Source organism: Seriola dumerili, unplaced genomic scaffold, assembly GCF_002260705.1.
Source record: "Seriola dumerili isolate Sdu_G_001 unplaced genomic scaffold, Sdu_1.0 BDQW01000409.1, whole genome shotgun sequence".
NCBI classification, from domain to species: Eukaryota; Metazoa; Chordata; class Actinopteri; order Carangiformes; family Carangidae; genus Seriola; species Seriola dumerili.
The window spans coordinates 2,327,452-2,349,429 of NW_019174664.1; the positions used below are offsets into that span (position 1 = coordinate 2,327,452).

A 21,978-nucleotide genomic window follows, 5' to 3' on the forward strand; every position below is an offset into this window, starting at 1 on the left:
TATTATGCATCCATACTAGAGCAGGTTGTCTTGGTGACACACAAAATGGAAGAACATACGTGACAAAAATGTTGGAGGAGTGACGACAATGGAAACATGGAGGAAGGATGAAGATGAATCGCTGTATTGGTGTGTAACAAAGAGCGGGAACATAAAAAGCAAATGGCAGATGAGTGAGAGGAGACGAGACACTGCTACAGTACACACAACGACTGCTCAGGCCAAGTGCATCAAAGGGTACAAAACACAAAAAACACTGCCAACATGCATCGTCAGTGGAAGCTAACAATTAACAGTCAGAACAGAGTGGCAATGACACAGCCACGGTACCGCACACAGACCGGTTACATCTTAACAGTCAGTCTCCAGACACACCGTCTTCTGGAGAGGAGCTCAAAACCTCACGTCTCCTGCAGCAGCACACACAAACAAGGACAGTGGCCAGTGATGTAACGGTAACAGTCCACACTCCCATGAGGACAGACAAACAAGGCATACAGCACGCACAGCAGGTAGTGCACACAGAGGAGAACCCACAGATATGTGTCGACTCCACAAAGAGCATTTCTGAGTCACAGTGCAGGAAGGAGGAAAATTCTTTAAAAAAAAAAAGTGTCACGTTCTCAGCATAACAAATCCATTCGCATTAACATCACACCAGAGCAACATTTAGGCTTGGCTCTTTTAATGTAGTGGAATTAAATCTTTTCACTGCCGTTTATTTTCAAGTGACATACTTTGCGTGTAGTGTACCTAATTCTAAATTGGTGTGAAACAGCATGGATACCTACCCATGTAATCATGATAATAAGATGCTATGTTGGGAAATGTGCGCCAAATTGTGCTCAGGGCTCATTAATATACTCGAGTTAAATTAAATCTTGTTGAGGATGTTTTCGTTTAAATTACCAAAATTGTGACATGTGGAACCAATGTCAACACACTCCATATGCATGTTTTATTTTATTTTTTTGGTAGTATTCTTTTTGTTTTTTGCCTCTGGTTGTATTAATGTCGGGATCCCTTCATAATCCCTTCTTACTCATTCTGTCCCAAAGTATTTCAGTCAGCCCCCGTCTATCAAAAAGTATCACAAAATGCACTAATGTCCTATATGCACCGTAAGAAAAAGAAAAGAAGGTATTAAAAGGGATAGTGCCATGTTTTAACACAGTGTTTTTTTTTTTGGTTTTTTTGTCCGTTTTTTTTTTTTTTTCTTTTAAATTGACAAGAAGAAGATGCTGTGATTTGCAGTCTCTCGGTGCTACCATGAATGCTGAGAGGCACAGGGCAGTACAAGGCCAGAGCAAAGACTCTCATCTGGACAAAACTGTACCATCAAAAGAACAACGTCATCCCAGCCAGTCACAGTCAATTTAATACACCAGGAAATTAGAAGTGTTGTCTATTTTTTTTTTAGTCTTTTAGAAGCAGGGGAAGGCGTGCAGTTGTTGGATGGTGGTGGTGTTCAGGGAGGTTGAGGGAAAGGTGGGAAGGAGGGGGGAGGGGGGGGCTTTAATTGATTATAGATATCCCGAAATGAAGTAAGGCTGTTGTCCTCGGTAAAGTGTAGGAAACTTGTCCTCCTGTGTGTGTTTTTGTACGAGGGTTCAGTAGTTCTTGGTCCGTTTGAGTTCAGACATCAGTGATAGATTCATGAACCATCCATCGTGTTGATATTATGGGTATTGTACAAATGCGTAGAAAAAAAAAAAAAAACAGGTTGTTTGCTGCATGTTGCTGTTTTGTCTTTCATTGATTAATTGTCCGTCTTGCATCCCATGCTAGCAAAGCAGCCTCCTCATAGTGCCTCACAGTGGTAGATGCCTGGTAAGACAGGACAGGCTACAGATGGAGAAAGAAAAAAAATAACTGTCTTGAGGCAAAACAATCAAATAAGACAATGAATTAAAAATAAAAATAAATACGGAAAAAAAAACCCAAAAAACGTATCATTCTCTTATTTTTACAGATTTGGAGTTTAAGTCTTCTGTCTGTGAGATATCAAAGGGTCCTGTTAAAGGAACGTTTACATTTTGAGGAAAACACTTATTTGCTTTCTTGCCTAGAGTTAGATGATCTTAAATTGGTGCCATATATGTAAAACAACCATTAGCAGCTGGCTAACTTGATTTGTACAAACACTGGAAACGGGTGGGAACAGCCTGGCTCTGTTGAAGGTACCAAAATCCCCCTATCACGCCCCTTACGCTCAATAATTAGCATGTATCACATTTGTTTCATACTGTTTTACAGGAGGTTTTGTAGTCTCAACTCTTCATCAGTTTTTAACAAATAGCTCGAAACAGAAAGAATAATGAAGATGCAACCTCTGGGATCTATGAGGGACCCACAGTCAGTGATTTGTTATTTTCACACTTCGGTTTTTGTTTGGATAAAACAAACGAGAGAGAACATGTTAGTGAGTTTTAGAGGTGCCGGAAGGTGGTTTTGTTACCTTTGGACAGAAACCAGGGAAGCCGTTTCCCCCCGTCTCCAGTCTTTTTGCTAGGCTGTTGGCTGTAGCTTTATATTTGCTGTACGGACTTGACACTGGTATCGATCTTTCCAATAACTCTCTGCAACAAAGCAAATAAGCGCATTTCCCAAAATGTCAAACTTTTTCTTTAACAGTTTGACTCACTGGCCCCTTTGGTATGACAAATAAAACCTTGTAATTTACTCAATATTATAAACTTAACCTTTCTTAAAACTCTTAAACTTGCTGTTGTGTCAAGCCAATGAAGAAACTAGATACAGAGCAAAATAAAAATGATCATGCTTGTTTTGCCTGTTTAGAATCTTTTCTTTTCTTTTTTAAAAAATGGCCTGAAAGAGGAAGAATAATAAAGATGCAACCTCTGGGAGCTATCGGGGATTTGGAGGCAGATGCAAGTTGTCAGGAAGAGGAGGATGAGGAGGAAGAGGCAGTTTGGTTGAGAGAGCAGGGCCACTGTAAAATGAGATCAGTCCAGGATCATCCGTTCCAGGGCTCCACCATTGGCTGCAGCAGCAACGGGCGAGGGAGGCTGCCAGGGGTGTTGGGGAGGCACGGGAGAGCTGCAGGAGTGTTTGTCATGGCGGGTAGGAGGTTGGTGTGGGTCGCTGGGTCGGGGCAAAGGAGGGTGCAGGAGTAGGCAGCCCTGAGGGGTGCTATACCATCACAGTGAGAAGGCACGGGGCTCGCATGTATGTGTATGTGTGTGCATGTATGTGTATGTGTGTGTGTGTATATATATGTATGTGTGCGTGTGTGTGCGTGTGTGTGTGTGTGTGTGTATGTATGTATGTATGTGTGTGTGTGTGTGTGTGTGCATGTGTGTGTATGTGTGAGAGAGAGATAAATGGAGAACCGGATGCAGAGGAAGAGGAAAGTACGAGGGGGGTGCAGAGGGGCGGCTGTGGGGATCCGGCCTCAGAATATGGTGGTCTCGTACTTGGTGCTGACGGGGCGCCGGTTGGAGTCCCGCTGGTCCAAGAGCCAGGTGGTGCTGCCCAGGGACTGCATGTCTGCGTCCATCTCCAGGGGGTCGATCTGCCGGGGGGAGGGAGGGAGGAGGGACGAGAGGAGGGCGTGAGACGGGCGGCAGGGGAGGCCATTGTGCCACACTGACAAGTCCTCAGCTCACACACGTGCATGTGGATTAGAGGTAAAGTCCAGTGATCATGTTATAATCACAGACACTCGGGGCTCAATCCACAACATGGATGATGTCTGACAGAAAATACACTCAGCCTGTGTAAGCCGCAGCAGTAAACCAAAGCTACGATCCTCTGGGAGTTTAAAGATATACTGATTAGTAGTTCAAAAGCAACACATGCTCTACACCAGTGGCTAGAGTCATAACATGAGCAGTCAATACACACCGTTCTACATATGTTATGCTGTTTCATTTATTTAAGAGTTACATATGAATTTGAAATAGCTAAAAAAAAACTCAAGGTGAAAATGTTATATTCCCTCCTTATAGATGACACCTTCAGTTCAAATATGTCTTAAAAAGATAGAGTATACAACAAAAGAGAAAGGAAGCTTGAAACCATCCAACAAAGACCACTTCAACCATCTTGTTTATGACCACTATGGAATAAACCCTCACTGGCTCAATTTAGCCAACAGTCCTCGTATAGAGAAGGTGAATCACATCGAGAAACCTTCTCTTCCCTGAATGTGTTTAACCACAGAACTTAAACTAACTGCATCTTAAAATTTATAAATGTAAGATGACGATGAACGATGGGAAAGTAAAGGGATGAGGAGAACGTTTATGGTTGAAATATTAAGAACCACGAAACAAGGAGACAAAGTGCACTGCAGCACCCGAACAACAAGAAAAAGAAAGAGGGGAGGGAGTGGTGTGTAAGCAGATGTGTGATGATTAAGGGTTGAATAGAGGAAAGGAAAGAGAAGGACCTGGACTCCAGGGCTAACAGAGTGCAACGGGAGGAAGGAAGGACGGTGGGTAGTACACGTGTGACAGTGACAGCAGCGGCATTCGAGCAGAGGGGCACCCTGGGAAGCAGGAGGACCAAGAAGACAAGAACAAAGACATGTTAAAAAAAACGAGAGAAAATAGGGATAGAGCATTTAAATGCACGAAAGGACAATGAAGAAGTCCAGCAGCAACAGTGGGAGCTTTTCATCACCTGTTCAGAGTTACAGAAGAAAAATTATTCTACTTCTTGTGTTCTTGTAATTAACCGTTGCTAAACCCCGCCCCAAACAGTGATTGTGCAATTATAGCTTAGCAACCGTAACTAGGCATGGCAGGCCTGTCAAGCTTTGGATCACATATTGAGGTGATCTGCATGTGGCTCTAATAGGGATGGAGATTTGGAAGATTCCCTCTTTAAAACACCAAAAACACAAGAGCAAAAGTGAGAGGAATGGATTAAACAGTGTGTTTATCCACTCTAACAGAAGCTTGTCCGGCTAACTTACTTAGAACCTACAGTATTAGTAACCCAGTGTCTCTTCCAAGGAGCACAGTATTAGGTGACTGCTTCATGAGGTTACACCTTGCATTTTTAAAAGCCCTGTTCACAACTAGCACATCCACTGTGCAAGCCCATTCTGGATGCGAATGTGCAGGCTAATATTAGTGATTATGTCCTATTGAAAATTAGCAATAGCTATAAACTCTCTGTGCAACACATCGGTTTCATGATTTGTATCGGAACTACGTTAAATTGCATTGTCCCTATTAAATAAATAATCATCCCAGCAAACCCAGGCAAAGTTAGCTGCATTACCTTTGTCAGATCCTTTGGATTAGTCCTCATCATAACACCTTCCTCTTGCCATGTTAAAAACATTGTTAGAAAATAAAAACAAGTATTTAAACTAAGCAGTCAAACATGGTTATGTATAACATAATAAAAAATGAATAAAATACTTATCCTTTTAATACTAGGTTTAATTAGCTTTGCAAAAAGAATGTAGTTTCTTTATTTCCATGCTGACTTTTGCCTGGGACATGTTGGCTCTAGGCTCAGTCTTTTAGCACAATATCATCATATGTAGCCACCAAGAGCACCAAGACTTTTATATCTTTGCTTGAAAACAAGTTAACAATATTAAAAACATTGACCCAGCCTTTTCAACAAACCCGTGGGGCCAATGTTGGCCAGTTGGCTAGTTAGATAGTGAGCTACGACTGATAGAAACTGCTAGCGGCAGTTGTCATTTCAGTCAAAAAAAACTGTTGGGTTTTGTCAGTGGCTCAAAATGAGAAGTCTGTCTGACTACATCTGCCTGACATCAAAGACCCTTTCTTCAAACATTTCCGAGAATCTTGAGCCAAAAATCTGCCATCATTATCACTGTAAACTGCATTTGTTCAGAAAATAGCAAGAATGCAAAGTTTGACAGGTGTAGTGACTTTAAGTGAGGGGGTGGGGCTTAGTGAACAGACAGTCGCTCCTTGGGGAAACATTTGGAAAAACTGTGGCTGTAACAGTTTCTGTTTTAACCAAGTACATTTGGTAGCATTCACAAAGCAATAAAAAGCATTAAAACAAATTGCAGCAGATAGGAGTCTCCCCCTTTCTCATCTAAAACTTTAACAGCCAGCCACATTCATTATGCAGCTCTGTGATTACTCCATATATTATCCTTACAGGCAGGTAGTAAAACAAAGTGATTTGTGACTCTGCATACGCATGTGGCCCAGCGGTGTGCGTGCTCTCGGCTGTGCTGCTCTCTCAGGTGACAGTGATAGCTGAATGCTCATTATACGCAGCCTGAGAGGTCAATGCATCAATGCGTAGCTCAGGGTATACGTGAACATTTACGCAACACACACACTCATTCACTGGTGAGCAAGCAGCGGATGGGTCCAACCAGCGCGGCTGAGCCCTGAGAAAAGTCCCAGAGGAAATCATAGGCCTGCCTGTAAGCAACAAATAAAACTATTCATTCATCATGTTTCCCATATGCACAAGAAGAAAATCTCCTTTGATCGGAGTGACTCACAGGGTTCGGGTTTGGGCAAGATGAAATTGGTAGCAAAGTAATGACTCATCACTTTCTACCACACACACAGCAAATCTTCCTTTGTAGGTGGCCCATTGGGCATTCAGCGGAAAAAGTCGGTCACGAGGTCTGTGTACCTTTTCTGTATTATGATTGCACAACGCCATGTTTCTGCTTTCCCTCTGTCCTTTTAACAAGTAGAGCAAATTCAACACACTCACAGATAAACACTTTCACTGTTTGTTTTTTGTTTTTTTTTAGGGTTTGTAGGGTGGTACTCACTGCTGATCTCCGCATGCTGCTCCACGACTGAGATACGGGACGGCTGGTTTTGGTCTCTATGACCTCTGAGCCCAGAGATGAAGGGGGCACATATTGTCTTGCCCTGGACTGGATCGCCATCTGATAGGCCACCTCAAACGCCTGTCCCAGTGTTAGGATGATCTCGTAGGTCTGTGTCTGTGTGAATGAAAAGAATTGTTTTAATATCTTCAAGTCAGTAGACACAGAATATAAAGTGAAGTCATGGTATTAAAAAACTGAAAGTCTAACAGCATTTTTACAACAGATTTTAACTGAATTCACATTAACCTTTAGAGACACAGTATATGGACCCTTTGTGTCCATGACAAACTGTTTAGATTCCTAAATGAATCTTCAGGTAAAGCCTGTTTTCAAAAAAGGTGACTCAACTTTTTGTTTTAGTGGTGGAGAACGATTCAACCAAGTAGATTATACTATCAAAATCTACTGTATCTTTTATAATATCCTAATGACCTCTGATTCCTTTTCAATATTTTATACTTTCAATATTTTTTTATACTAAAATTTACAATTTTTTAGGCTTGTAAAAGCTTGTTTTGACATTACATACCACACAAAAGCTTTGCTCTTCCCATTGTTGGGATAATTACTAATTATCCCCTGGCTCTTGGTTGAAATACAAACACATTTTCAGAGAAAAGCAAAAGCTATTTTTGCACAACATGCTGCACATGAAGTGACTGTGTTAAGTGAGGCTTAAAATTTATGTTTTGGCCTTGTGAAAACTGATTGTTACTGTTACAGTTGGCTCCACAGTGATCCATACGTCAAAGATGAAAGATTGTTATCAACCTTTATAGGGGCTGAGAATTAGAACACAATCAGTGCGATAACATGGAAATGCCATGCATAGTGGGAGTGGCATTTAAATTAAGCCATTTGATGAGCCAAATCAAGAAAATCATGTCTATTGGAAGCTGATTGCACTTTTAACTGCGGGATTCCTGGCATCCCACAAAGGACACTTTGTTTTTCCAACTTGATTCATTGGTTGTTCACAGTAAATGATATTTCTATTACATTAATCAAAAAACACAAGAAAAGGTGTTTGTTCTGATCATGTTTTCTTGTTTTTAACAGTGTAGAAATGTATTACTCACCACTTCCACAGTGCTGAAGACATGACAGAAGTGGTGGCCACTCTTCAGATCCTTGGTAATGTAAGCAAAAGTGCAGAGGTCATCTGGGTCTTGGGCAGCACATGAGATGTTTCTGATCTCATGCTCCGCAACTATAGTCTAAAGGAGAAAGGAAGGAAGTGAGTGCTAACTGGAAGTCAGCCACTAATGGAGGCTGTAAGAGTCAACTGGAACGTTTGGGTTGGACAGATCAATAAACACCGACAAACACACACACGCGCTTTCCCATTACCTTCGTGGCTGCATCAATGAACTTGACCCCTCTGTAGGTAATGGACAGTATGACAACTGGACCCTTTCTCGAATCCTTTGATTTCTAGAATGGACACATTAAATAAAGTGAGAGGAGAGTACATGTAGTACAACAGAACAGTGGTTCATGCACTATAAATGTGATTGTGATAAAAGTGATTGAGTGACAGGTTCTTTACAGTTATTTCATGTCTGACATTATCATTGTTTATTTGCTGCTCTTTATTAATCGGTGCAAATGAAATAATAAGAGAAAAAAAGATCCTTAAAAATTTTCAGTGATATTTACCCTAATTTTAGCGCAGGCATCTTGTGTGGACTCGATCCCTCGTAGATCCCTGATTATCATTGATCCTAGGTACTGGGAGAAAAAAAACACACCAGGATTGGGTCAATTTACATTTACAATAATATCCTAGACTTTATGGAAAACAGTAGACAAACTGTTCTATTTTGTAATACTGTCACCTACGTTGGATATAGTGTAATGTAAAGAGGGTAAAACGAGACTTACAGTTGCCTCGTACCCGCAGGAGTCCAGGATGAGTTTCTCAGGCTGGTGATGCCAGGCGGACACTGTGGCGTAGGTAGCAGAGTGGCTGGGTGGCCGGAGGTTTAAACGAGACTCTTTGTGTCGCTCACTCTGTCTGTCCTGCAGAGATGTAAAATCATTGGTTGCTGAACATAGTGAAAAGGAAAGACACAACAAGCGCCAGTAACATGAAACAAATTCATTTCTTCTATAAGACTGTGGGAGACCACTGCTTTGGTTGTGTCAGTGTCACCTTTACATCACAGATCCACATCTCATTCATCTCAGACAATAAAGAGTGATTACACAAAGTATATTTTGCATTACAATAGAAGTGACAAGCAGATTCCTTCAGTCACACATGTAATCACACTGACCCCAAATACAAATTTATATCTCAGTCAAGCTGTATAAGTAAAAGACCTCTGACTGCTATACATTAGTGTGAAGGCAACTGAAGTCTGCCTGGTCAGCACTTTAATACAAGTCCTTTCTGATCTGTTGGTATACTCATAAATATTCATGCTCTGGGTTGGGCTGTGAGGTCAATGTAGGCTGTGCTCAGCTCTTTCATAAATCACTTGTCAGAGTAAAATATACTGATGACAGTAGTTCAGTAAGCATTTAGGAAAAAAATAAATATTGATTTTATATATCATGGACCCTGGGTAGTGCAGTCACACAAGATTTCCCTTATAGATGCTCCTCTGTGTTTTCTCTTTGGCCTCAGTGAGTCAGAGACCAGGCATTGCCAGCTTGACTGTTTGTGCATGTGTCGTAGTTTGACCTTTAGCAAATGGTACAATTTGATCACGGAGTTATTCTTAGTTCATTCTCTTAAAGAGGTACTGAAAAAAATTAGGTTGGCACATAAGAACTGAATTCATATCAGCGAGAGAAGACTGTAGTTTATAAATTAAGATATTAAAGAGATAGCTAACACGGTATGAATGAAAAATCGCTGGCCATACACAAATACATACCGACTCACTGTATGTAGTGTCACATCACTCATCAGTAATTACTCCTTTGCCATTTTCCCTACACACAGTCTAATGTTGTGTGAGTTGAGTGTGAAAGTGAATTTTCCTGAAGTTGATAAAAGTGAAATGAGGAACTCACTACAGAGCGCGGCCTCTCACTATAAGACCGCAGAGATACACTACAGTCTTGGTCGCCTCCTCTCCGCCTCCGGTCTGACTCAGTCAGGGGCAGGAGCATGTCCATGGAGCGACTGGTGTAGGGGTCCATCTGACTGAGGGGAGACGTGGTCTGGGACAGGAGGTCATGAAACTGCCAAACACACACAGTCACACAAAAGCGCACAAACACATCACAGACACAGCACAGATTAATGATTTGACAGAACTGTCTACATGGGCTGGTTTCACTGATCTACATCCAAGCTTAATCCTCAACAAAAGAGCCTCTTCCATGGAGATTCTCCATTCTTTTTAGCCCACTTTAATCTGCCTGGGAAATCAGCCCTGAGTATTTAACTGTTGTGAACATAATGATATTGAAGAATCTCATTCCAAAATTAGAAATCCGCTGCAGAAAGAAAAGGATCCATTTTCTCACAAAATGATGTTGGCATAGAAATACGGCTTGCCATGTGACGCTGTTTAACTTCCACCGTAAGCTCTGTTTTAATTGTTGTTCAGTAAAAAAAAGTAACAGGGTGTTATCATCGATCTCTATTGAAATATTGAGCACTTTCACATTTTTGAAAGCATTTAAAAAAAAAAAAAAAAAAAAAAAAAAAAAAAAAAAGTATTTCTTACAAATATGGGTTATACTGACGGCATATGCAGAACTACCCTTCTATCTAATTGGGAATATTGAGCATACCCAATATATTAACATTAACATTGCTGCAGTCTGATTCACACGTGTTGCTGTGAAGTGCTTTATACAAAAACATACTTCTTAGATTGTGCTTCATTTTTGTGCATTCTAGATAGACTTGACACCAAATCAGTGTCATAATGAACATGGTTTTCCACAGACCTTTTCAATACCACATAGAAGGCAATTTAGTAACTGTGTCACAGTCATATGAACCAACTATATATAGGAATCATTTCTAATAATACCATTAATTAATAATTTAACACAACCTGAACCTTGATAAGTAGCAGTAAATGGATGGATTTAGGTATGCAAATCTGACCGTTATTTTTTCGATTAATTACTTGGTCTATATAATGTCAGAAAACAGTGACAGATGCAAATTTCCAAGAGTCTAATGTTATATCTTCAGATGGCTTGTTTTGTCCCAAAGATATTCTGTTTATTATATGACAAAGAAAAGCAACAAATTCTCACATCTGAGAAGCTACAGCCAAAGAAAGTTTGTCATTTTTGCTCAAATGTGGCTAAAACAATCATTCCATTACCAAAATAGCTGCAGATTAATTAGATAAACTAATCAATTAATTAACTAATTAACAATCAATTGCATCTCTAGATGGATTACGCAATAAAAAAAAATAAAAATAAAAATAAAAAAAAAACATTATTTAAGGTCCGTATTTGAATTTTACATAACATCAGGTATAGAATAATGGTAATAATAGTTCAAAAACATTTTATAACTTACTTACATTACTGCTTTTAGGAAATAGAGATTGAAGAGCTAATAAATGTGAACTGTCGTAATCATCAGTCTTACCATAATTGGGGACAGACGACGGGACTTAGTTGGAGCCTCTTCATAGGGTCTCTCTGCTAGAGAAGCAATGATCCTCTTTCTGTGGCCCAGGGGACCAATCTTAATAACCTGGAGAGGACAGCATCAAGGCACAATATGAAGCAGACTTTCCAGTGCACTGTGACATCAATATCTCATACACAAGAATTTTTCTAGACTAAGCTAATAGAGATATATCCAAAATACACTGACACAGAGTTGGTGGCATGCACCCCTCACTGGCAGGCATCCACAGGCAAACAGAAATGACTCTCGTCAATAATTCAGCCTCAATCTGTTTTGCCGTAAGCTTAAAGTACAGCACTGTCTTCATCCAGGGACACTCTATAATTCACAATCCATTTTTGGGCATAGTGCTTAAATAACACAGAACTTTGTGATTTATAGCATGACAACAGGTAATATGCAAATAAGCAAGTGATTTGCTGATAGCTATATGACACAGATCCACTTAATTTGTCACTATTTAAACATGTTATTCATTTACAATGCTTTATTGTAGTATTGCAAGTTCACCAGCCACACATTGATCCACGGTATCTGTCTCTTTAAACCTTTTACAAATGCCATTTCAACTGGTCTGGCTAAAATCCTCAGAGGAAGAAAACGTAGGTTATGTAGTCAAAATTCATTATCTCAATATGGTATATTTGCATAATTGGCTATTAACATTCATGCTCATTCATTAAAAGGTGGATGTGGAGTGATTAATGTTACATTTGCAATTATGTTGCTGGTAAAAAAAATATTCCATAACAGGCTCATATGGATTTATTCAGGGAGAGTGAGAGGCAAAAGAAGCAACTGGTTTGTGCTCTGGATTTCTGGTGCTGTTTTTGTTGTTGTCATGTACAGAATTTCCAGTGACACCAGTATACACAAAGTGTGTGAAATAAGATCATTCAAACAGTAATAACAAGCCTTGGGATTGTATGGGAATGTATCACATCTCATAAATCATCGTGATGTTTGATGCTATTTGCTGAAAGATGCTGAAGAGAACGTAGGAAATGTAATGGGCAAAGTAAATTCTGCCAAGATGCTCAGAGGCAGTTCTGCTACTCTGCACACTGAAAGTAATGTGCCCTGCACTCACACCCTTCTTTCTGTACTGCATCGCAGTCTGCTGGACACCATCCCTCAAACACTGCATATACAGTATGTTTGGCTGCTGCTTTCCGCAGCTGCTGATTCTACTGCAGCTGTTGCGAGTTTCTGCATTTTTGCCGCTACTGTCTTTGTGTTGATCACAACCAGCGATACACGGAAATGTAGGTGTAAGTGGGAGAAAAATATGAGCGTTGTAAACATACTCATCCACTGCTCCTACATGCAGTCTGCGATTTCTTATCAGCTGTATAAGATGGTCTGTTTAGATCATCTGGCTCCCTGTCATCGCTTAAACAATGCTACTTCCTACATAACAGGTGGTTGTCACTGAAACTAATTCAAGATAATCTGGTAGCATGCCGACAAGTGTGCTGTTAAGTAGTGTTTAACATTATTTCACTACAAATTCAGTTGGCACCACACAATGTAAATAAAAGCAGTGTAAAGGGTTAGTCAATGCAAAATATCGTACTGATGTCTTTAAAGTTTCTGTAGCTCACAACCATCTTAGCTTGAGACTCTCAATAAGAGAACAATGACTATTTACACCCCCTCATCACAGGCTGTAAAGGTTCAACCAAACAGTGATTTTTCTCTCTCATGTTGGTTCATATGAATCATTTTTAGAAGCCAGGAAAAATAATAAATCCAGTATTTTACAAGAAATTAAAGACTAGAGAAAAGTCAAGAGAAAAAACTGTAGCAGAAGATAATGTTTTTTGCTCTTTCCTGTCCTGTTAACCATCAGATTTATCTACACACACACACACACAAACTCTTGTACACATGTTCAACCCAACTGATACATGCATTTTTCTATAACCTCCAACAGCTTTTAACCCAAAACAAAAAAAATTGTCCTCCTTTGTAATTAAAAATTATCATAAAATGTTACACTATTTCGATAAAGATTAAACCAAATTACATACTTCCCTGTCATTATTCACCACATTGCTATTTAATTTCCATTTTATCTGTTCTGTATCTACTAATTACTCAGTGATTCTGAAAATGTTTCTGCTATAGTTTTATGCAAATGCTTCCATTAGTGAGTAAGTAATTTCCGCATTGCTTTTTTAAGTGCCTCTTAACATGATCCATAAGGAGACCAGTCTGTAAGAACTGGACGAGTAAGCACTAGAGTCCATTAGCATTCATGGGTCTTTGTCAGAACATGAGACACTAAGCAAGAGCGTGCTCACCCATCATCTGAAAGAGACAAGAACAAAAGATATATTAGATAAATGATGTAAGTCATGATTTCTTACATTGACGATTTCCAGCTCCCACAGGTTCTTAACACACTCCAGGGTGCGGTAGCCGCTTGAAAGGAAGTTGGGTAGATATTCATGCAGACCGAGGCCATCCAGCCAAGAGGAGAGAGATGTGCTGCCATCACAGCCCAGTGCTTTTACCTGCAGAGCAGAGAAGAACACATGTAAGACAGCAAATTCTGTAATTTATATAGTTAGTATATATTCTTGTTTTCTAGTTATAGCTATAAATCTACATCACTAAAGCTAGACGCTGCCATTGCTGTTCTTAGCAATGCTAGCCGCTGTGTATTGACATTAAATTTGATAAAGACATTCATGGTTCCCAGAGGATGAATCCTGCTGACTCTGTTGATCCCATGACTTTTCCTCATGTCACCAGCAGGTTGACAGTTTTGGTTTTGAGCTAAATATGTCGACAGCTTCTGGATGAATTGGAAATGGAAATTTGCTACAGATATTCAAAGAGAAAAAATTCTAACAACTTTGATGATTCCCTGACTTTGATCTAGCAAATGGTAGCATGCTAAAAAGCGAAACCAAGATGCTGAACGTGATAAACATTATATCCATTTAACGTCAGCATGTTAGCATTGTCTTTGTGACTATGTTAGCATGCTGATGTTAGCGTTTAGCTCAAACACTGCTGCACAGTCTCATAGAGCTGCTAGCATGACACTAGACTCCATAACATCCACATTCCCAGGCCTGGGCACTATAAATTAAACTATAAATGTTATCCTTACTTTTTTCCAGCTTCAGCCCATGTGCTAACGTTACATTTACAGTATAAGTTAGACCAGTCTTTATTATCCCATTCTCCAGTACAAAAGTATACATTTTCATTTAAAATTGCAATGCATTTCAGGGTACTAGTTAAAATCATAGTTAGCAATATAATGCAATATTTTGACTTTTTTTTCTCTAAGACACTGTCGGTCAGTGTCCTTCCTCAGTGCCGAGGTTAAGTTATAAGGTTACGTACCTTTGGCAAGCTGCGTGCTGCATGGAGGATCTTCTTTCTGTGTCCTGGGTCAGTGATCCCAATGTCTCTGAGGTCCTGGTCCTCCATCACGTTACTTCCCTACATGTGCACAAACACAAGAGACAAGCACAAATAAACACATCCACACACAGGCGTTCACACAGCCACACTCAAACACACATGAATGCACACAAATAATCGCATACATGCAAGCACACACACACACAGACAAACACAATATATACAGTATGGACATACAACAGTACAATACCAGAAAATAAATTAGCAACCTATTATATAGTATATCTCACTCTCAGATGACACACACACACTCGTATTTACATATAAGACACTATACTGACACATGACCAATAGCTATAAGAACATAGGTCAATAAAAGTATCATGACATTTTCTACAATGCAACTACCAGGGTAAACAAACACACACAACATGCACACACACGCAGAATATGCACATCTCTGACACAAGCAGTAACAACAGAGTGGGAGGACAATGAAGTCAAATTGTGCATGCCAAGAGTAATCAATCTGATCTGGTGCGACTCAGAGGGAACAAAGCTTTCATAACTGCAGCAGCATCTAAACATTCCCTTTGCTGCTGTGTTTCATTGAGAGGAAACTAAACAGTCCAAGGAGAACCAAAAATATTTCACTACGGTTTGTAACAATTCCTTAATTTAGGACATAGAAACAATGAACAATAGTGAAATAATAATTTCACACTACACTACAATCTTGACTGACAAGCAGATTCTTGTTGGTTTCATGTAGCTGTTCATATTCACAGCTCCAGTTGCTTTGTCATCTTATTCCAGTTTATAGGCAGGAATAAAGATACCAGGAGAACCTTGAAAATGTGGAGCTAAGCGTTTTTCCCCGTGGACTGCTGCAGATTGATTCTTCCTGGCCAAGAATGTTAAAATGTTCTGTAGTCTTTACTCAATCTGCTCTCACTGGATTGGTTTCAGAGCACAATGCAGCAGTATTCACAGGCCTGTATCAGGGTGCAGTTGGGAGATTACTCACTGATCGCTAGAATAAAGGTCAAAATGAAGCAGGGTCTGATGTAAGGGAGGCCCAAAATAGATTCCCTACTTTTATTAACACAGTTTGAAGTTTGATGATGCCTCGGGAGACTCTGCAAACTTATTATTTCATGCTGCATTTGAAACATGTGATGGAAATGTATGGTTCAGTACTTACATAGCTTATGAGCTATGGTAGTTTGATTTAATCTGATACGACTTGCAGATGTAGCCATGGTAGAAGTCCTTCATCTCACTAAATGCACTGAGCTAATGCAACAGTGAATTAGAATTGCTCTATTGCTCTGCCCCACAGAGGAATTGTTTAGAAAAATCAAAGTTTGTTACTTTATCAAGAGTCTGCTGGCGTAACAGTAATCAGGCAAAGCAAAAAAAAAAAAAAAAATAGTATTTTATGTGTTACAATATGTATGTTCAGTACCACATTATAGCATTTGAGAAAGAGGGGGCTGCAGAAAGTGATGCAATATTAATGTTGGAGAGATGCAATGTAAATGCATGATGGGCGACTTCTAAGATGTTTTGCACTAGACAATATGCCTCATAGCTACATTAGTTTGGTCATCAGAGCATCAGACCGACAAAGCATCATGCTAAAAATAAATAAATAAATAAATCATGTGGAATTTTTGACTGTAAGTGAAATGTGTGGGCATAAAGGCCAAGAGAATGACAGCCACGGGCGCCCCACTTCTGGCAGCATGAAAGGAGCACAAAATGATAATCATCGTGTAAAAATTATGAGAATGGGCACACAGCTGTTCATAATTTATGATCCCTCAAAAGCTGCATCTCAGAGCAATCATCACATGCAGAGAGCCTTGCCGACTCATGTGAGTGCCTGCTCTCTTGCTCTGGTGGGCGGGCCCAAGGAAAGTTTCCAAGCAGCACTGTACATCTTCAGCTGTGACAGTGGTGGTTTGTAGGTACAGTACGGCTCGCATGCTACGATTCCTGCCACTGCAGAATTACTTAGTCAAGGGTTTTCATCCTCCTCTGGGCTCACAAACAATACAGAGGGTAAAAAAAAAAATCTGCTTTGGGTTTACTCTGATCTTGTTTTTATATGCAGTGAGTCTCTGAATTGGCTATGGTATTATTACACCTTCTTTGTTCTTCATTGTGTTTTCTATTATTACATATATGTATTCAACCATAACACTGAACTGAAAATGAGCCACAACATGCCGCCCTCTACTGATCAGTCTTCTATTCTTTGCAATGAATTCCACAAACAAGTTCTGATGTTCAAGTTCAGTTAGATTGATCACATCTGAAGCAAGTCTGGCAGAATCTAAAAGGGCACAATATTAAACATTCACAATGTCTGCCTGACTACTCTGACCTTTCCCTTGTTTGCAACCTCCACATCCTTGTAAATATCCATGGGTAATTTGCCTTGTGAAGCTAATGATTTATCTCCTTGATGCATCAAGTCCAGAAGACACATTAGTCGTGGCATGAAAATGAACATCAGAATGCCTAATGACCCTTAGTCCTCATCACATTATTGCCTGGAAATCTTGTTCAACATAGAATCTTCCAACCCAGTTGTAATGACAAGAAGGTTGATTTGTTTTCTTTTTAACCACTATCCAGATAACTATACACTAGAGTGACAACACAAATACTATGACATGATAACAATCTGTCAGCCAGTAAAGATTTTTAGATTCAAACTGAGATAGCTTAGTGAAAAAACAGCACTGTCATTTTTATCTATGAACTATTTCTCAATATTCTTTTTATCTATGAGCTATTTCTCAATTAAAGTTCCAGAAAATTCACTCTATATCTTTGCCACAGTATAATCTTTCACATATATTGTTAAAATTTTTTATTCATTTTATGGACCGACCAATCTTTGAGGTGAATATCAATACTTTTCTTCTTATCTTAGGCGGGTTGGTCTAGTGGTTAAGGCACATACCATTTACTATGGAAGCAACATCACCGGTTCAGTTTAGCTTGGGATTTTTGTTGCATGTCCTTTCCCATCTCCTTTAATTTCCTTCACCTCTCTACCTCACTTTTAAATAAATTAATACTATGCCCTAAAATATGCTTGAAAGAAAATATGAAATATACTAATGTGAGTGGGACATTTTAGAGTTGAAAAATGAACTTGTTACTGTTCTCTGGTGAACACACTATGTTCATCTTCTGTGGCATTTCTGTACAGCCATATTTTGTTACTTATTGTCCAACACATGATAATAGTATATATACAATAAGCTAACATCTTCTGATATATCTGTCTGCATGATTTGTCAGTTCAGCTCCAATCTAAATCGCATACCCCTACTGTAGTCTCTTTACTATGATTATATATCGTGACTACACATTATACTCCTTTAGTCTTGGTGCCAACTCATAAGCAAATACAAATCAGAGTCTAGAGTTTTATCTGCACAGCACCTCATAGTTGGAGCGATCGCATGTTCATAAGGACTCCATCATGTTGTGATCTCATGCTTTACCAGAAAGAAAGCAGATCAGAGAGCAGCACTCCTCAACTGGAACACTTTGCGAATACAACCACCTTCCCTCTGAGCTTACTGGTCTCACTTAACTGAGCTCAGCTGTGACAAACTGATGTAACATATAGCCCATAGTGTTAATGCAGCTCTATGGTCTAAGAAATGTCTGCGTTTATCCTTTGGGCCTAGTTATTTACAGTGTACAGCCATGTTTTCCAGAGAAACATGACCAGGGGATTGAAAACGTAATGCTGCTTTCTACAATCACTGCCAAATGTAATATCAAGTTTCGCTGCTATGTTCTTTTTGGGAAACATGATAACGCTTTTAGTCAGATTGTAGACGTCCTTTGGGCTGCTGTTAAACGAATTTATCAATATGTAATCTGATGGAGGCGTTTAAAAATGCAAAACATTCGTGCAAATTGTGTTGATGACTTCCAGAAACACTAATCTGTCTGATCTTTTTTTTTTTTTCCAACCATTACATCACCATTTACAAATCATGTGGGTTTTGATAATTTACTTAGTTGTGAAATAATCTGTAACAAAAATGTCTGCATGCCAACATGTGTAATTAAAATCTAAAAACCATTATTATACAGTACATAAATACAACATTGGAGCATGCTGCTGCAGTGTAATCATACATTGTGCAGTTTGTGCAAGATTGTCTCACAGCATCACAAGCAGAGCACAGAGCATAATGGGTAGCGGATTTAGTGAGATTTGGCAAGCAACCATGCAAAGTGCATTTAGAATAGACTATAGTGAGTTTAAATTGAGGATTGTTTGTCCATCTGTATGTATATACACAAAGGTCAAGTCCAGTGGCTGTAAATCAGAGGATTCAGTATAGGGGGAGGAGGTGACTGTAGAATCGTACAGAAAATGAGATAGCATGATTGGGAATGCTGGGAAAAAAGTTAATGGGTTTTGGTTGTCATTTGTCTTACCATTGGTGACAGCCCATATTCTTTAAAGGGATTCAGTGAGGGGCCATAAATCTTAGCAGGGTCATGCACTGCACAGGGGTGAAGAGGAGTTATGGAGGGAAGAGGGGACAGGGGGAGGGAAGAGGAAAGGTAGAGTGTGAAAGAGAAAAGAGAGGGGGGAGCGGAGGTACTGAGAGACAAGCAGAGGGTGAGAGAGAGTGAAAGTGGTGACATAAAAAGACAAATGCAGCTAAGGTTAACAGAGGGAGAGGCAGAGTGATGTAAAGTGGAACCGACCCCTGAGATGACGTGCTGCAGGTGACTCACCATGAATCGTAGGTCGTCGAAGCCATTGAGCAGGAACTTGCTCTCGTACTGCGGCAGCCCCACGTGCTCCAGCCACTCTCCCACCGGCTGATCCAGGGCTTTACCACAGGCCCCATCTGCCGAGAGAGGGAAGCGCTTCAGCAGTGAGAAGCCGTTCAGCCGGTAGCAGCGGCACTCAGAGGACGACACATGGCATTGCCACATCATCCTCGGCCAGCAGAGGCAGAGCCGAGTGCAGCAGCACCAGGCAGGGTGGGGGGGAGACAGGGTCCAGGCCGGGGGTGAGGGGCTCCCACGGTACAGGCGGGGGCCCGACTAAACTCAAACACAGGAGGAGGATAGGAAGTGCTGCAGGCCCAGCTCAAGCCCTGCAGGGGACTGACTAGGCTAATATACACCCACTGGTGTTAGTGTGACTGACTGGAAATGTCAGGCGAGGGTGGAGGTAGTGCAGGGAAGGAAGCCCATCTGAAGCTTGGTACTGTTAGTTATGTTGGACTGACCCACTAAGGCATCTTCCAACAAACAGGGTTCACTAAACATTCCTTTAGTGAGAAGATGAGCGAGTGTAAAAACAAGTGCCTAGCTAGTCCAAAAACATAACAATACTTAACACTACAAGTTAAGAGATTAGATAATTTTCAGGCTGAGGGAAAATGGAAATTATTTATCACTAAATTAGACATTTTCATACACCACATATTATTTACTCTGCTAAAACTATCCCCGTCATTTTCTAAAATCAGAAATTACTCCCTCAGGGTGTAACACAGAAATATTCAGTTCCCCCAAAATAAATTTGTCAGGGTTTTCACCACATACTTGTAAAGCTCTGGCTGAGTCCCATGGCTTCATTGGTCACCCTCTTTGAGAGCTAGGACACGGCTCATACAATGAAGGTAGCAGCATTCTAAAGTACTGTTGAGGTACTCGTGTTATTTTTGATCAAGGAATATACATTTGCTTAAATCATGTTTCGTCCTTACTCCAAAGCCACACAGAGTACAGTCAGGTAGACATATTGTAAATCCTACATCGAAAAAGAAACGTTGGCTTGGGATTTCCACAGTGTGCTGATTCCAAACTCCTCAATTCATTATCAAATCCAAGTATAGATTCCTTGATGAAGCTCCAGGTAAGCTGTTTGCCGGTGGAAAAAGGCTCGGTGTCCTTGGTGGTGCCAGCGCTCCCTGTGCTGCCCAGCATTCACACTCTTCAGCAGGCTGCTGGCTGTGCGGCTCCGCCAGAGAACGTGCTTCTCATCTCTCAAAGCAGTAAATCCAGGTTCAGATCCATTAAACGGCAGGTGAGCCTCTTGACTCTGAAGCGAGGATAACTGCAGGACCACAGAGCAGGTTAAGCTAGCTCCTTCCTGAGGCAGGCGCCCCCCACTCCCACCCCAGCCCACCTGGTTCTTCTCCTCGCTGGGTACAGCTAGCAGCCTCTGCGCTCAGGGCAGAGGTTTGCTGCATCCCCTGCCTGTCTGAGACATGCAGGCAGTGCAGATGCAGTCACAGCAGCTGCTCCTGGCTCACACACGTTACCCCTCACTGCTCATAGGGCATAACGTCCTGACGCCGGCTACTTCTACACAGGAGACCACAGATCTGCCTCAACCTCAGCCACTACTGCCACGTCCTTCCCACATCCACGACAGCCAACAGACTCAGTGATCATCCCCCCTTCTCATCTGAGCAAATCCCTCAAGCTCTTCTTTTTAACTCCCCCCCTCCTTGCTCTCGTCTCTCTCTGCTTTCTTTCTCTCGCTCTCGATCTCATAGCCCCATTCCCATACTGTGTGATCGCACTGCAGGGCTGCCGTATGCTGCCTGATGAAGTGGGGTGCTGCTCCACGTAACCACCTCTCCCTCACTCTCCCACTATATCAATTCCCCTCCCTCTGCCTCTCTCTCCCTCTCTGGCTTGCACTCTCCCTCACTCTGTCTCGCTCCTTGCCTCTTGCTCTCAAACACACAGACAGCTGCAAACACACTCTGTCTCTGTCCTCATCGTCTGTCTCTCTACCCCTTTCCCCTTCTATCTTGCCCCCCTTTCTTTCTCATACAAATGCACACATACTAGCTCTTGTCTGTGTGTGTCGCCCCCCACCACCACCACCACAACTACCACCACCACTGCACTGATTAGAATTGCACAGAGGCACTCTGATCTTGGCAGTGCAGAAAGGACACCACCATCAGAGAAAAGGAACAAGCACTGAGAGCCCGAAATCACAGTCTTTTTCTTTTAAGAATGACTAGAATGTAAAGGGGAGACGGCAACGCGATCCTGTTCTGAAGGAGGAACGTCAATTTTTTAGGCTAACATGGGATATTGAAACAAAGAGCCTCCTCAAGCCCCAGCT

General features: G+C 40.9%; 1 protein-coding gene across 1 annotated transcript; it reads right to left on the minus strand.

Annotated features, from left to right (window-relative positions):
• Positions 1–3,415: 3,415 nt before the first annotated feature.
• On the minus strand, positions 3,416–19,820 carry LOC111233555 (ankyrin repeat and SAM domain-containing protein 1A-like). Its single transcript, XM_022761394.1, has 12 exons — positions 19,614–19,820; positions 14,805–14,903; positions 13,814–13,960; positions 11,397–11,504; positions 9,841–10,015; positions 8,904–8,951; positions 8,705–8,847; positions 8,480–8,551; positions 8,171–8,254; positions 7,900–8,037; positions 6,758–6,934; positions 3,416–3,535 (listed from the first exon to the last, which is right to left on the minus strand). The coding sequence occupies exons 1-12, from the start codon at positions 19,818–19,820 to the stop codon at positions 3,416–3,418; spliced, it is 1,518 nt and encodes a 505-aa protein (XP_022617115.1).
• Between the last annotated feature and the right edge of the window lie 2,158 nt (positions 19,821–21,978).

What these genes read in the sequence shown, in the direction of transcription:
- LOC111233555 (XM_022761394.1), bottom strand. Translation starts at nt 19,820, where the DNA reads ATGATGTGGCAATGCCATGTGTCGTCCTCTGAGTGCCGCTGCTACCGG. An exon ending in GAGGCCGCGCTCTGTAGTGA is followed by an intron (nt 8,952 to 9,840) that starts GTTCCTCATTTC and finishes CAACCAAAGCAG; the next exon opens with TGGTCTCCCACAGTCTTATA. An exon ending in GAATTTGTTTCATGTTACTG is followed by an intron (nt 8,848 to 8,903) that starts GCGCTTGTTGTG and finishes ATTTTACATCTC; the next exon opens with TGCAGGACAGACAGAGTGAG.